Source organism: Stegostoma tigrinum, chromosome 16 (genome assembly GCF_030684315.1).
Source record: "Stegostoma tigrinum isolate sSteTig4 chromosome 16, sSteTig4.hap1, whole genome shotgun sequence".
Lineage (NCBI taxonomy): Eukaryota > Metazoa > Chordata > Chondrichthyes > Orectolobiformes > Stegostomatidae > Stegostoma > Stegostoma tigrinum.
In genome coordinates, this window is record NC_081369.1 from 28,648,445 (window position 1) to 28,661,124 (window position 12,680).

The 12,680-nt window shown below is 41.2% G+C and overlaps 1 protein-coding gene across 2 annotated transcripts in view; it reads left to right on the top strand.

Annotated features, from left to right (window-relative positions):
* The window catches only part of si:ch211-212o1.2 (uncharacterized protein LOC492735 homolog), a 187,724-nt gene that overhangs the window by 90,555 nt on the left and 84,489 nt on the right, over nucleotides 1–12,680 (top strand). For both annotated transcript variants that reach the window (XM_048547142.2, XM_048547141.2), the window contains exon 4: nucleotides 1,965–2,109. In XM_048547142.2, the coding sequence (XP_048403099.1) occupies nucleotides 1,965–2,109 (145 nt within the window). The remainder of the gene's footprint in view (nucleotides 1–1,964; nucleotides 2,110–12,680) is intronic.

A 12,680-nucleotide genomic window follows, 5' to 3' on the forward strand; every position in this document is an offset into this window, starting at 1 on the left:
ATGGATTTGTTGCTGGAATGAACTGCAGAAATCTCTTCCTTTCAACTGCTTGAGGAAATTGCTCAGTGACAGAGCTGGTTATGAAGAAACATCAGATTGCCAAAAACTCAAAAGTCAATAGAAGTATTTGCTGCTGCTGAGGATACAAGATGTCATTGAATGCCTGTGTGTGTGTGTCTGTGTGCTGGCATATTAACATTGCATCTTTATTGTTTTCCGCAGTGTGAGCGAATAAAACAATAATTCTTTCTTTCACTCAAACTTTGCAGTAGGTTATTTTCAGGTAAAATACACATGGGGTAACAATATTTTTAACAGCGAGAAATGCAACCTCATGCTAGAAGGAGCGTAAAATCTCTCCAGAAAAGTAGGAATTTTAAAACAGAGAAGCAGATTCATCATTCTTTACCTGGGTGCAATGCTTCTGGTTCAGCAAAGAATTGAAGAGGTTCAGTGATTCATCAATTCATATAACTGCATAAGTACATTCTCTAGTTAATTTTACTTCAGACAAAGGTTAAAGTCCCCTTTCCTCTCCAAATTGATTGCTTATTAAGAATTAATTTATTTGCTTTATATGGAATCAAACCCTAACAAAAGAGCAATAGTTGGAATCTAGTTAAATAAGATCATAATATGAAGGAACAGAAATAGACCATTTTAGCCTATTTGGTCTACTCTATTCTTCAATTAAATTATGTTTGATCCATAATAGAATCATAGAATCCCTACAGTGCGAAACAGGCCCTTCGGCCCAACAAGTCCACACTGAACCTCAGAGCATCCCACCCAGACTTATTCCTGCATAACCCACCTAATTTAGGGCAATTTAGCATGGCCAATCCACCTAACCTTCACATCTTTGTACTGTGGGAGGAACCAGAGCACACGGAGGAAACTCACACAGACACAGGGAGAATGTGCAAATTCCACAGACAGTCACCTGAGGGTGGAATCGAACCCGCGTCCTTGGTGCTCTGAGGTAGTAGTGCTAACCACTGAGCCACTGTGTTACCCACAAATCCATAATCCTCAACTCCACTTTCCTGTCTTTTTGCTATAGCCCTTAATTCCTTCACTGATTAAACATTTAGCTACCTAAATCCGTGAACTTACGTTCCAGTAGAGAAGAAGTGCTACAGTTTGGTACATGTGGCAATCAAAGTTGATGTTGAGAGCAATTAGACTAATTGTAATAAAAGGAGCAAGCTTTTTCTTGAATGGCTGGGGTCTTGTGATACAGTGATAGTGTCCATTCCTCTGGAAAATTGTTCTCAAGTCTCGCCCATCTCCTTCCATTGTCCCTGTGCTGTTTCTATTGGTGATCTGCTCAGAACTTCCTTCCTTAGCTTAACGTAAATCACTAACACTTCCACATGTGCAATGACGAATCTGCTCCTGCATACACCTGCCAGACATTCTATTTCAAGTCTTTTGCTGCTTTATTACATGCTTATATTTGTACATACTTGTCCTTTAAACTGCTACTGGCATTTACATGCTGCAGGACATTAATGACCGTTTCCCTCAAGCAAGCTCTGAATGTGGAAATCCCTAGAATCTGGATTTTGCCCAAGTATTTTCAATTAGAGTGATGCAGAAAATTTTGAGCAAACAAGATAACCGAGTCATCCCACATTGCTTCTGTTCAACAAATACGGTGCAGCGTGTAATTTGGAAATACGTTGAATGACTGGGACTTTGAATTTGGGGTCTCCTAGAACATTTGACCAGAGTTCCTAATGCATAATTGTAATATTTCATAATAACTTAGTTTGCACTGTATTTACAAAAATTTCATCCTGTAGTAAAACAGCTTCCCTTTTCTTGCAAGCATCTCTCATTAAAACATGTGATTTAGACATACTTCAGGTATATCTGTCACTATTTGATTAAAACGTTTGTAGGATTGGAGAGAAGATCAAGCATTCTGATTTTTTTTGTTTCCTTTTGCTTGTACACAGGCATTTATAAGACCTTTTCGAGAGCATCATATTGATCCAACTGCAATAACAAGGCATGACTTCATTGAGACTAATGGTGATAATTGTATGTTCACTATTATTCCACTGGCCCACATGACCTACAAGTTTATCACTAACAGTCCAGGTGAGATTATATAACTCTTTATTGTGATGCAAGTTAATTGGACGAAAAGATCTTCAAATTTATGTCCTATTTACAAGCTGCACAAATTTTGAGGAGGTTATTGGCACTGTTATTAGAATGATTGGTTGTTGTCTCTCTCCAGATTCCTCTGCAAGTCATTGGATGTGGGTGTCACTGGCTTGGCCAGCATTCAATACCCATCCCTAATTAAGCAGCAGTCACGTTGCTTTGGGTCTGCGGTCACATGTCAAGCAGACCATGTATGGATGGCAAATTTATTGCAGATTCTTGTTGAATCAAATTTCACCATCTGTCATGAATTTGAACCCAAGTCTTCAGAACATTAGACTGGGATTAGAAAAGAAATCAGAAATTGCTGGAAAAACTTAGCAGGCCTGGCAGCATCTGTGGAGAAAGAGCAGAGTTAATGTTTTACGTCCAATAACTTTTCTGCAGAACTGCTCTTCTGTTGTGCTCTGGAACAAAAACAAAGTTACTAGAAAAGCTCAGCAGATCTGGTAGCATCTGTGGAGGAAAAAACAGTTAACATTTCAGGCCCGGTGACCCTTCTTCAGAACTGGTGGTGGCTGGGAAAAGGTCAGTTTATATGTAGAAAATAGGGAGGTGGGTGGGGTAGGGAGTAAACGATAGGATGGAGCCCAAAGAGAGAGAAAGACAGTTGGACAGACAAAGGAGTTGCTAACAATCAGGCTGGGAGGGTGAATAATTATTAATGAAGACTGTTAATGACTAACAACAGGGGGTGTATAATGGCAGGCTATGTGGTAACGAGGGGGTAGGGGGCTGGGACATGGGAGAGTTTAGGCCCTAAAATTATTGAACTCAATATTGAGTCCGGAGGGCTGTAGGGTCCCCAAGTGGAAAATGAGGTGTTGTTCCTCCAGCTTGCGTTGGGCTACACAGGAACACTGCAGCAAGCGCGAGACAGATATGTTGGCCATGGAGCAGGGTGGTGGATCGAAGTGGCAGGCAACAGGTCGTTCAGGGTCTTTGTTGCGAGCAGAACGTAGATGTTCTGCAAAGCGTTCGCCAAGTCTATGCTTCATTTCCCCAGTATAGAGGAGACCACATTGTGAGCAGAGAATGCAGTAAACTAGATTCTGGGAAGTGCAGGTGAAGTTTTGCTTTACCTGGAAGGTATGTTTGGGCCCTTGGATACTGGGGAGGGAGGAGGTAAATGGGCAGGTGTTGCACCTTCGCCGGTTACAGGGGAAGGTGGCGCAGCACTGTGGGGAGGTTTTGCGGGTGAAGGAAGTGTGGACCAGGGTGCCCCAGAGGGAACAGCCACTGTGGAAAGCGGACAAGGAAGGGAAGGGGAATATGTGTCTGGAGGTGGTGTAAATGGCGTCTGACATCTTTGTTTTTCTTCCTGACTTACAGCATCCTCAGTTCTTTCGGTTTTTATTCTGTTGTGTTCTGTTCTTTTGAAGCAACATTGCAGTCAGTTAGTGTGAACGGAACTGATTCAGAAGCAAAAACAGAAATTGCTGGAAAAGTTCAGCAGATCTGGCAGCACCTGTGGAGAGAAACCAGAGTTAACATCTTGGATCAAGTGACCCTTCCTCAGAATTGATGGTATCTAGGAAAATGTCAGTTTATATGCAGAAGATATGGTTGGGGGAAGGGGTGGGAGGGAGATGAGTAAGGAGTAAACAATAAGTAGGGATAGACCCCAAAGAGCGAGGAAAAAGCAGTTGGACAGACAAAGAAGTGGACAAAGGTCGGGCTCGGAGGGTGAATATCTATTAATAGGGACTGTTAGTGGCGAACAATAGGTTGTGTATAATATGATGATAAGGCCTACTGTATGGGGGTTGGGGTAAGGACATGGAGGACTCAAGTCCTAAAATTCTTGAATTTGATATTGAATTCAATGCTAAAGGGTCCTCAAGGGGAAAATGCATTGCTGTTCTTCCAGCTTACACTGAACTACACTGGAGAACTGCAGCAAGCCTGAAACCGATGTTGGCCAGGGAAACAGGCTGCTGTGTCGAAATGACAGGCAACAGGAAGCTCAGGGTCTTTTTTGCAAGCAGAACGTGGGTGTTTTGCGAAGTGCGCACACAGTCTACTTTTCATTTCACTAATATAGAGGAGACCACGTTGTGAGCAGTGAACACAGTAAATTAGATTGTGTGAAGTGCAGGTAAAGCACTGCTACAGGAACTGGTTCAGGTTTTTAAGCTGGAGGTATTGGTGGGTGGAGTGTGGGGCGAAGACACTGGGGCAGTGTGTAATGAAGGAGGTGTTGGTGATTTCTAGTAACCCTGTCCTGAGATGTTACTAAATACGCCTGGAGCAGGTGGGTCCTGAATTTAGGCTCCTAGGTCAGTGCTAGGGATAGTACCACAGCACCACAAGAGCATTTGAGGGGGAGGGGGAGGTGGAGGTGGAAGAAGTGTGAGTGTTACTTTGTTTGAAATCAGCCAGTTTCCTGCTGGTGAGTAATAATTTTAGGTGGTGCACCAGTGACTGAGTACAATATTAAATTAGCATACCACTATTTCTTCTATATCCCTATCTCTGAAGATAGGATGGCCTTTGAGCATTTAAAGTCAGCCTTTGCATGGGATTGGTTGGGAATTTTGGGAAATAGGAGAAAAGTAAATTGCAATTTGACATTGCAGTTTTTTCCTTTGTTAAAAGGAAATTCCCCCTTGGGCTAGAGACCCCTTTTGGAAACACTGGATTGAGAAACTGTGGGTGTTGTCTTTGCTTCCACCCTATTCTAGTTCTTTGGGATAATACATCTGCAGATATTGATGCTGGGGCCCAGAGTCTCTTAATTGGGCAGCTGGCCAGATCATGACTTCACTAGAAGTCCAGGTAAACTTTAACCCCGGAGCACTTTAAAGGTCAGAACTCATTTGTGAAGCTTTGTACCAGATGTGGCTGTATTTTCGACTGCTATCCTAATGTGGAATGAAACACTTGGCAGCAGCTGTGAAGCTCATAATAGTTTAGCTGCTAAGACATTCGGCAATTCAGATGTTGCCAAAAAAGACCATGCAGTATTTGTAGCACCAGTCAAATATAAAGCAATCTCTGGACTAGCGTCTCAACTGGGAGTGCCTGCATTTTTGGATAAGAGTCTGCTTGCTTTCAAACTCCAGAGAAAGAATTAAACCACAACTAATTATGGAGCCTGCCTTCTTGTCAATCATGATGACAGCTCCTGTGTTTACTTAAGAAGCTGAACCAAATATATTTGAATGAACATATTTTATTTAAGTTTTATTCTTGGCCAGACTTTGAAATCTTTATTATTTTTAAGCAGCTTTACCATTTTTGTTTCATTTTTATTTTGATTATTGATTTTTGTTCATAAAAGTACTGGTATTCTTAAGGCAACTTATTGAATGGAAATTAGTTCATTAATATTTAGAAGAGTTTTTTTTTAATGTCAAGCTACCAAAAGCTGACCATAAGTATGAGCTGGTTCAACCGTAGTTAGCAATATCTCTTTCAAGAGACAGCTGCCTTTGGAATGTGCAGGATTGAGATCTGTCCCTACGGAGATAAAGTTGGCATGTAAAATTGGATCGTGCTTTTCCCTTACCAATGTGGTCCCAAAGCGTGGTTTAACCTAGTTAAGTGATGCACTTCATATTGTGAAATTGAATTTTGTTCTCAATTTATTTTCAATGATATTGCATAATTTCCACTTGTATTGAGGTGACATTCTGCTCTTCTTTGGTCCCGAGAGTGGCCCTATGTTGTCAGACTGCTTCTCTGACATCCAGTCCTAGGTGAGCTACAATTTCCACCACTTAAGCCTCAGGAAAACCAAAGCAGTTATTCCTTTCATTCTGTGCCTATGCCACTGATACCATTCCATTCCTGGCCATTGCCTCATGTTGACTGAGACTGTTGCTGAATTGTTGCACAGTGCAGTAAAAGGTCTTCTGGCCCATCATGCCTGCACTGACTGTTTGCCATCTCAGTGGCCTTCCTGGCCCTGAGCTGGTCTTCTGATCCCAACAGTATTGACGTGTTGCAAAGATCTACTTCCACTTTTGGAACTTGTATGTCAATTAACATAACCTCGGTTGTGGGTAAGATTTTGGAGGCCATTATAAAGGATGAGATTTCTGAATATTCGGCACTGCATGGTAAAATAGGGCAAAGTCAGTGTGGCTTCATCAAGGGGAGGTTATGCCTGACAAATCTGTTAGAATTTCTTGAGGTTAGACCAAGGAGAGCCAATGGATGTTACTCACCTGGATTTCAAGAAGGCCTTTGACAAGGTGCCACACAGGAGGTTGCTGTGTAAGATAAGGGCCCATGGTGTTGGAGCAAAGGTACTAGCACGGATAGAAGATTTGCCATCTGCCAGATAGCCGAGAGTAGGGATAAAAGGGTCTTTGACAGGATCGTAGCCAGTGACTAGTGGTGTTCTGCAGACATCAGTGGTGGGACCACAACATTTCACATTGTACGTTAATGATCTAGATGAAAGAATTGAGGGCATTTTGACTAAGTTGCAGACGGTACAAAGATAGGTAAAGAGACAGGTATATTGAGGATGCAGGGAGGCTGCAGAAGGATTTGGACAGGTTAGAAGAGTGGGCAAAGAAGTGGCAGATGGAGTAACATGCGGGAAAGCGTGAGGTGTTGCACTTTGGCTAGAAGAATGGACTATTTTCTAAATGGAGAGAAAGTTCAGAAGTCTGAAGTGCAAAGAGACTTGGCAGTTCTAGTCCAGGATTCTCTCAAGGTAAACTCGCAGGTTGAGTCAGTAGTGATGACGGGAAGTGTAACTTTGGTGTTTATTTTGAGAGGACTTGAATACAAAAGCAGGGATATGCTCCTGAGGCTCTATAAGGCTCTGGTCAGGCCACATTTGGAGTATTGTGCATGGTTTTAGGCACCATTTCTCAGGAAGGATGCAGTGGCCCTGGAGCGGGCTCAGAGGAGGTTCACAAGAATGGCACCAGGAATGGAAAGCTTAACATATGAGCAATGTCTTAACGGCCTAACATCATCTACCTTCCCACTTAACTCAGCCAGATTTCTTCAGAAATCCTCATACTATTTTTTAATCCTCCACACTCGCTATTCCCATGCTTTTCAGGCTGTTTTATCTTCCAACTTTGAAACCACTCTAGATTCAGCTGTCGCACACTTGCCCTGTTCATGTCTGCGCTGGCTTACATTGGCTTGAGAGCATATATTGGCTCCTGGTCTTCCAACACCTCTGGTTTACAGGTGTTATGCTGCTGTTCAAATTCTTTCCCGTCATTGTGTTTCCCCTTGTCTATAAACCATTTTAAGCCCATTGTCTTTGAGAACACATTGTTTCTGAGGTTCTTTTATCTCACCTTTTACAACTTCAGACTTCTAATTTCCGTACTGTGAAATTGCTTCCCTTTCACCCTTGAAGACCTTTTAAATCATACCACTTTGATCAATCTTTTCATCACCCCTCCTAATGGCTCTTTCTTTAGTTCAGTGTTATTTTGTACCCTGGTGAAGCATCTTGGGGGTGTTTTTCAAGGCACAATGTAAGTGCAGTTATTGTTATTAATCGTGGTGATATGCGCTATGAAGATTGCTGAGATAACCTGACATCATCTGGTGATGCAATCTGTGTCTGACACCAGATTTTAAATTTCCAAGTGTTCTTTATGCCATCTCCAGTGGAGTTTGTCAGAAAAACATACAGCATTTTGCCAAAGCCCGTTTTGAAATAAGCAAAACAATGGCTTAACTTCAACAAATAGCCTACAAATGCAAAACTACAGAATATTGTCATTAAGTACGGAGCATTTCAGATTCCATTTTATTTAATTTTATTCTGCTGCATCCATGTTAATTTATAAAGTGTTGAGTAGCTGGGGTTTCCTGCATCACCATCTGCTTGAAAGAAAAGGCAAAGAGAGACATAAAAGCCATTCACAATTCATTCCAAATACTCAGTGGGGGTTATCATACTGCCGACATTGCAGCAATACTCACACCCCTTCCAAATGCTCAACAGGAGGACCATCATGCTGCCATCATTCCAGATTGTTTGTGCTCACAGCCATTCCAGATTGTTTGTAAAACCTTTCATTTATATGTAATCAGACTTCAAACAAGCAATGCTATATTTTTGCTGGCTGTGTGTGTGGATGATCCTGAACAATTCTGATTCTGTTCCAAATCTGCTTGGTGTGTTGAACACGGTTATGCAGCCCATGAACTGTAAGCTCATTTGAAGTGGTGTGATTTAAAAAATATACAGCATGGTTATCAGTATGGGTCACTGTAATACAATGAGATATCATCACCTGTCATAAAATTTTACTTTAGCTTCATTTGTCTTTTTCAAGTTAACTTTATTGTCAGCCCATAATTATCTTAGTTCTAAGAAAGCCTAATTCTCTTTTTAATATGATTGGCCCTTCTTTTTCTCAATATATTTCTTTATATTACACAGGTATCACCTGGTTTCTTCTTGTTAGAACAGCTCCACCAGAGAATATAAAGGTGTACAAAAGTAGGCTTTTAAAGAGAAGTACGTTTTTTTTAAGAAGTAAGACACTTATGGACTGACAATAAAGTTAACTTCATGAGCAAGGCACAGCATACATGAGAGATCAGTACTCCAGTTTATCAAGAATTAGTTCACACCACATAAGGAAAATCTCACGAGGCACAGTGGCACCGTGGTTAGCATTATGGCCTCTGGCAACTGTCCGTGTGGAGTTTGCACATTCTCCCTGTGTCTGAGTGGGTTTCCTCCGGGTGCTCTGGTTTCCTCCCAGAATCCAAAGGTGTGCAGGTCATGTGGATTGGCCATGCTAAATTGCCTGTAACGTTCAGGGATGTGTCGATTAGGTAGGTTATGCGGGGATGGGTCTGGGTCTGGGTGGGTGGGATGCTCTGAGGATTGGTGTGGATTTGTTGGGCCAAAGGGCCTCTTTTTCCACACTACAAGGATTCTATGATTCAACCAGTTACATATTTCTTTGGAAGCCACATTGCACTGAAGATTGGTACTCCAATTTCCGGATTTTAATAAAAGTGAAAAACAGCATGTATTTATCACTTAGCTAAAATATGAATTTATAAATATCAAAAAAGGCATGAATTGGAACTTGAATTGAACACTCCCATCCAAAAATCTCTCAATCTTTTGAGAGGATCAGTTGTACCATTCTTCTTAATAGCTGGCTTGTTGCCTATCATCTTAGTCTTACACTCCTACAGTTTAATTGGTACTAGTAAGTACAACTCTTGCAATGGCTTTCTCTCCAATGTTGTGATGATCAATTTCAATGTACTCCTAGCTTTCTATCCTTCACTCATATTTTGTGCTTTAATAATAAACATTGGATCAGATGTTATTTGTATGACAATGGCATCAAGCTCTGTTCTTTGACTGCTATCCAACAGATTCTGTGTTTTTTACTGCACTGCCATTCAGCACCAATTTTATGTCAACCAAAGTTACTTGCAATTTATTATTGGCAGATTAAAGCCAGCTTGTTTAAGACTGCTGGAGATCACGCATCCATTTCTCTGATCTCCTCACCCTGTCAGCACATCTGCACAGCTCAGTCCAGCAGTTGCATATTATTTGTCCCTTACCAAAGCTGTGAACCTCAAATCAACTGCGTCACCAAGATACCATCTCGATCCCTCCAAAAGGCCTTTCATCTTGAATGTGCTAAAACCCTCACCCATGCCATTGTCAATGCCAGAATTAATCTTTTGAATGTTTTCCTCTCTTGCTTTCCACAATACTGGGGCTTAGAAAAGTTTCACTGATCCAGAGTAAAACTCTTTGCATTCTAACTCGCTCACCTATCAGAACAATTCTTACCAAAATCAAATGGCTTCCTATTCTTAGCAGATTAGTTTCAATTTCATCGTCCTTCAAATCCTCCACTACCTCTTTCTGTACTATTGCTGTAGTATTCTCATGGGCTGCTGCTCACTGCTCTGTCTTACCAACACTAGTATAAATTTCAGTCATCCACCCCAAAATCTGGAGCTCATTTCCACTTAAAAGGCTTTCTTAAGGTTTACCTCTTAAATTGCACTTTTAGCCACCAATCCGTTTTATTCCGGAATTAATCTGTTACCTAACTGTCCTAGAACAGTTTACTTTATTAATTGTAATATGCCTTAAAAGCTTGTGTGTAAATGCACTTTAATCAATACTCCCAAATCTTTGAAACTTTAGTATTTTAACCATCTTCAGTCATGTAGATTGTCATGTATTTGGTCACCTGTATTTTCAGACAAACGTATACTTATCTGTCCACCTGACATATGAGTGTCTTTAATGCACGGCTTTTCTTTGAAAGACTTAGCTGGAGATTAGAATTGTGTGAAATGAGGAATTTGATTTGCATTTCCCACTCATTGATATAGTGTTTTGATACTCCAACCTGTGGTGTCATTGCGCTGCAGTCTGATACCAAAAAAATTAATTCAAAACATGTGAAACAATAGAAAAACAACCAAGGAAACTGTAGATTACATATGAAAATAACCTTATCTTTATAGACATGATGGAATGACAAAGGACATTTGTCGTAATATGGGCTGGCATTCGTCTAGTTTGTTTGTTTGAGATATGTAAATTGGATCCATGGAGATGGGCCTTATTAGAGATTGGCAGTGATTCAGCTTGTTTATTCAGTAGAAAGAATCAGAATGTAAACTGGAGCATGGAAATATCCTGGCACTGGTCTCGTTTGTTTATTTGCTTGAAAGACATATTGTAAGATGGACCTCCTCACAAATCTTGTTTATTTGAAAGGCATATACACATGCTTATGTTGTGTTTGTGAGCCAAGTGCCAGCGCACAGATCCTATGCGTCTGGCGGCAGCCCCAGAATAAACTTGTTGAATTCATCAAGGCCATTTCTTTAACTACCTCTTTCCTCTCGCAGGTCTCAGAAAAAAAAACTGAAGTCATGACTTTAGGATTGCTGCAGGCTGCATAAGACCCATGCATTGGGAGCCAGCAGTACTAATGTGACATAGCAGCAATATAAAAGGAGCTATAATGTAAGCCACCCCTGCAGGGATGGGCCATACTAACAATAGCTGCTTGTTTTATTATTCTAATGCATTTTGAGTATTAAAAAGAATCCAAGGCATGTGGTTTTTAAAGTATGAATTCTTTTTGTGCTTTGTATTTACCAAATGCTGTCTTACTCCTCTTAAAGAAGGACGAAGCTGTTTAATTTTGAAAGGTTATTTGATTTAGCATTGTTCTCCTCTACAGTATGCAGTGTGTCATTGAACCTTTTTGTCCTCCCCGCAGAAGTCCATTTAAATAGCGGTCCTTTGGTGAAAGCATCTCCCACAGAAGGGAATGGGTAGTGGTAATGAAGCTGGCACTTCTATCAGCATACTGTGTTCAGACTGGTTGCTGTGGAAATACTGGACTTGCACAATCAGATCAGCTGAGTAACAGCAGTTCAAATGGACTCATTGTGCCAGCAGATGATGTCAGTTGATAGAGGATTTTAAAAGCTCTGATAGTTCAATGTGAGCGGCTGCCAGTGAATCGCTAGCAGTGCGTGATTTTCTCACTTTTATTTTTAAACAATATCTGAATGATTCCAAGTAGTCTACTCCTGCATAGTTGAACCCTCCTAATCACATTTTAACAATCTTTCCAGTTCAGAATGACTTGTGAGACCATATAGAAGTAGTTCAGGTCACACAGGAAAATTGGGGTGAGTCCTGATGCCATTTCCTGCAAGGAGTACGGGGTCATATCCATTGGCCCATTAACAACCAACAGGGGATGCATTCTGAATCAGATGTCCAGCTGCTAAGGCCTTTTTCCCAGGAGACAAGCATCCAGATGGTGTTGTTTGAATTCTGTTCCCCGGGGATAATCCCGTGTGTGCTTGGAAAACTGATTCACCACATGTTCTTCCTCCCGTCTAGTTTCAAATGGACTTTTGATCTGACCCCCTTCTGTCTCCCAGTGCTCTTTGCAGGAAACATTATCAAGACCCCCCAGTAAGCAAAGCCTATGTAAAACGTCAGTGCTGTTTTGCCTGCAGAGCTATGGAATTCTTTTATCTAGCTCCCAGATGGGAACATGGAGATAATATTGGTGGTCCCGTTCCTTCATCTTTCTGAACTGACATTACAGAATTGAAATGCCTCACAGACTTTTACAGAAATTTGCAGCAACACCCCCCTCGAGGATAAACCTCACTTTCAGAGCCGGGTTTGCTTTCAAAAAATTAAGAGCAGCGTCATCTTCAGTAATGTCTGCAAACTAACTAACTAACTGCCAAGGGGGGTGGTTTGAATTACATAGTGTATGAGCTTTGCCTAAAATGATTTGATGCTTTTTTCAATTGGGAGCCAACGGCTCAGCAGGCATCAGACTCCTCTTCAAGCGGAGAAGTATTTGAAATTCTGGATTGAGAGGCTACAATCTTGTAAATTCCTCCTTTTTGGTTATTCCAAAATATTCAAATAATCCATGGAGACACCTACTGAGAAAACCTACGGGATCCTGGAAGGGGTCAGCAGTCATACAGAGTAAAAGCTGAAGTTGCCTATTGGTATTTTGATCAGAATT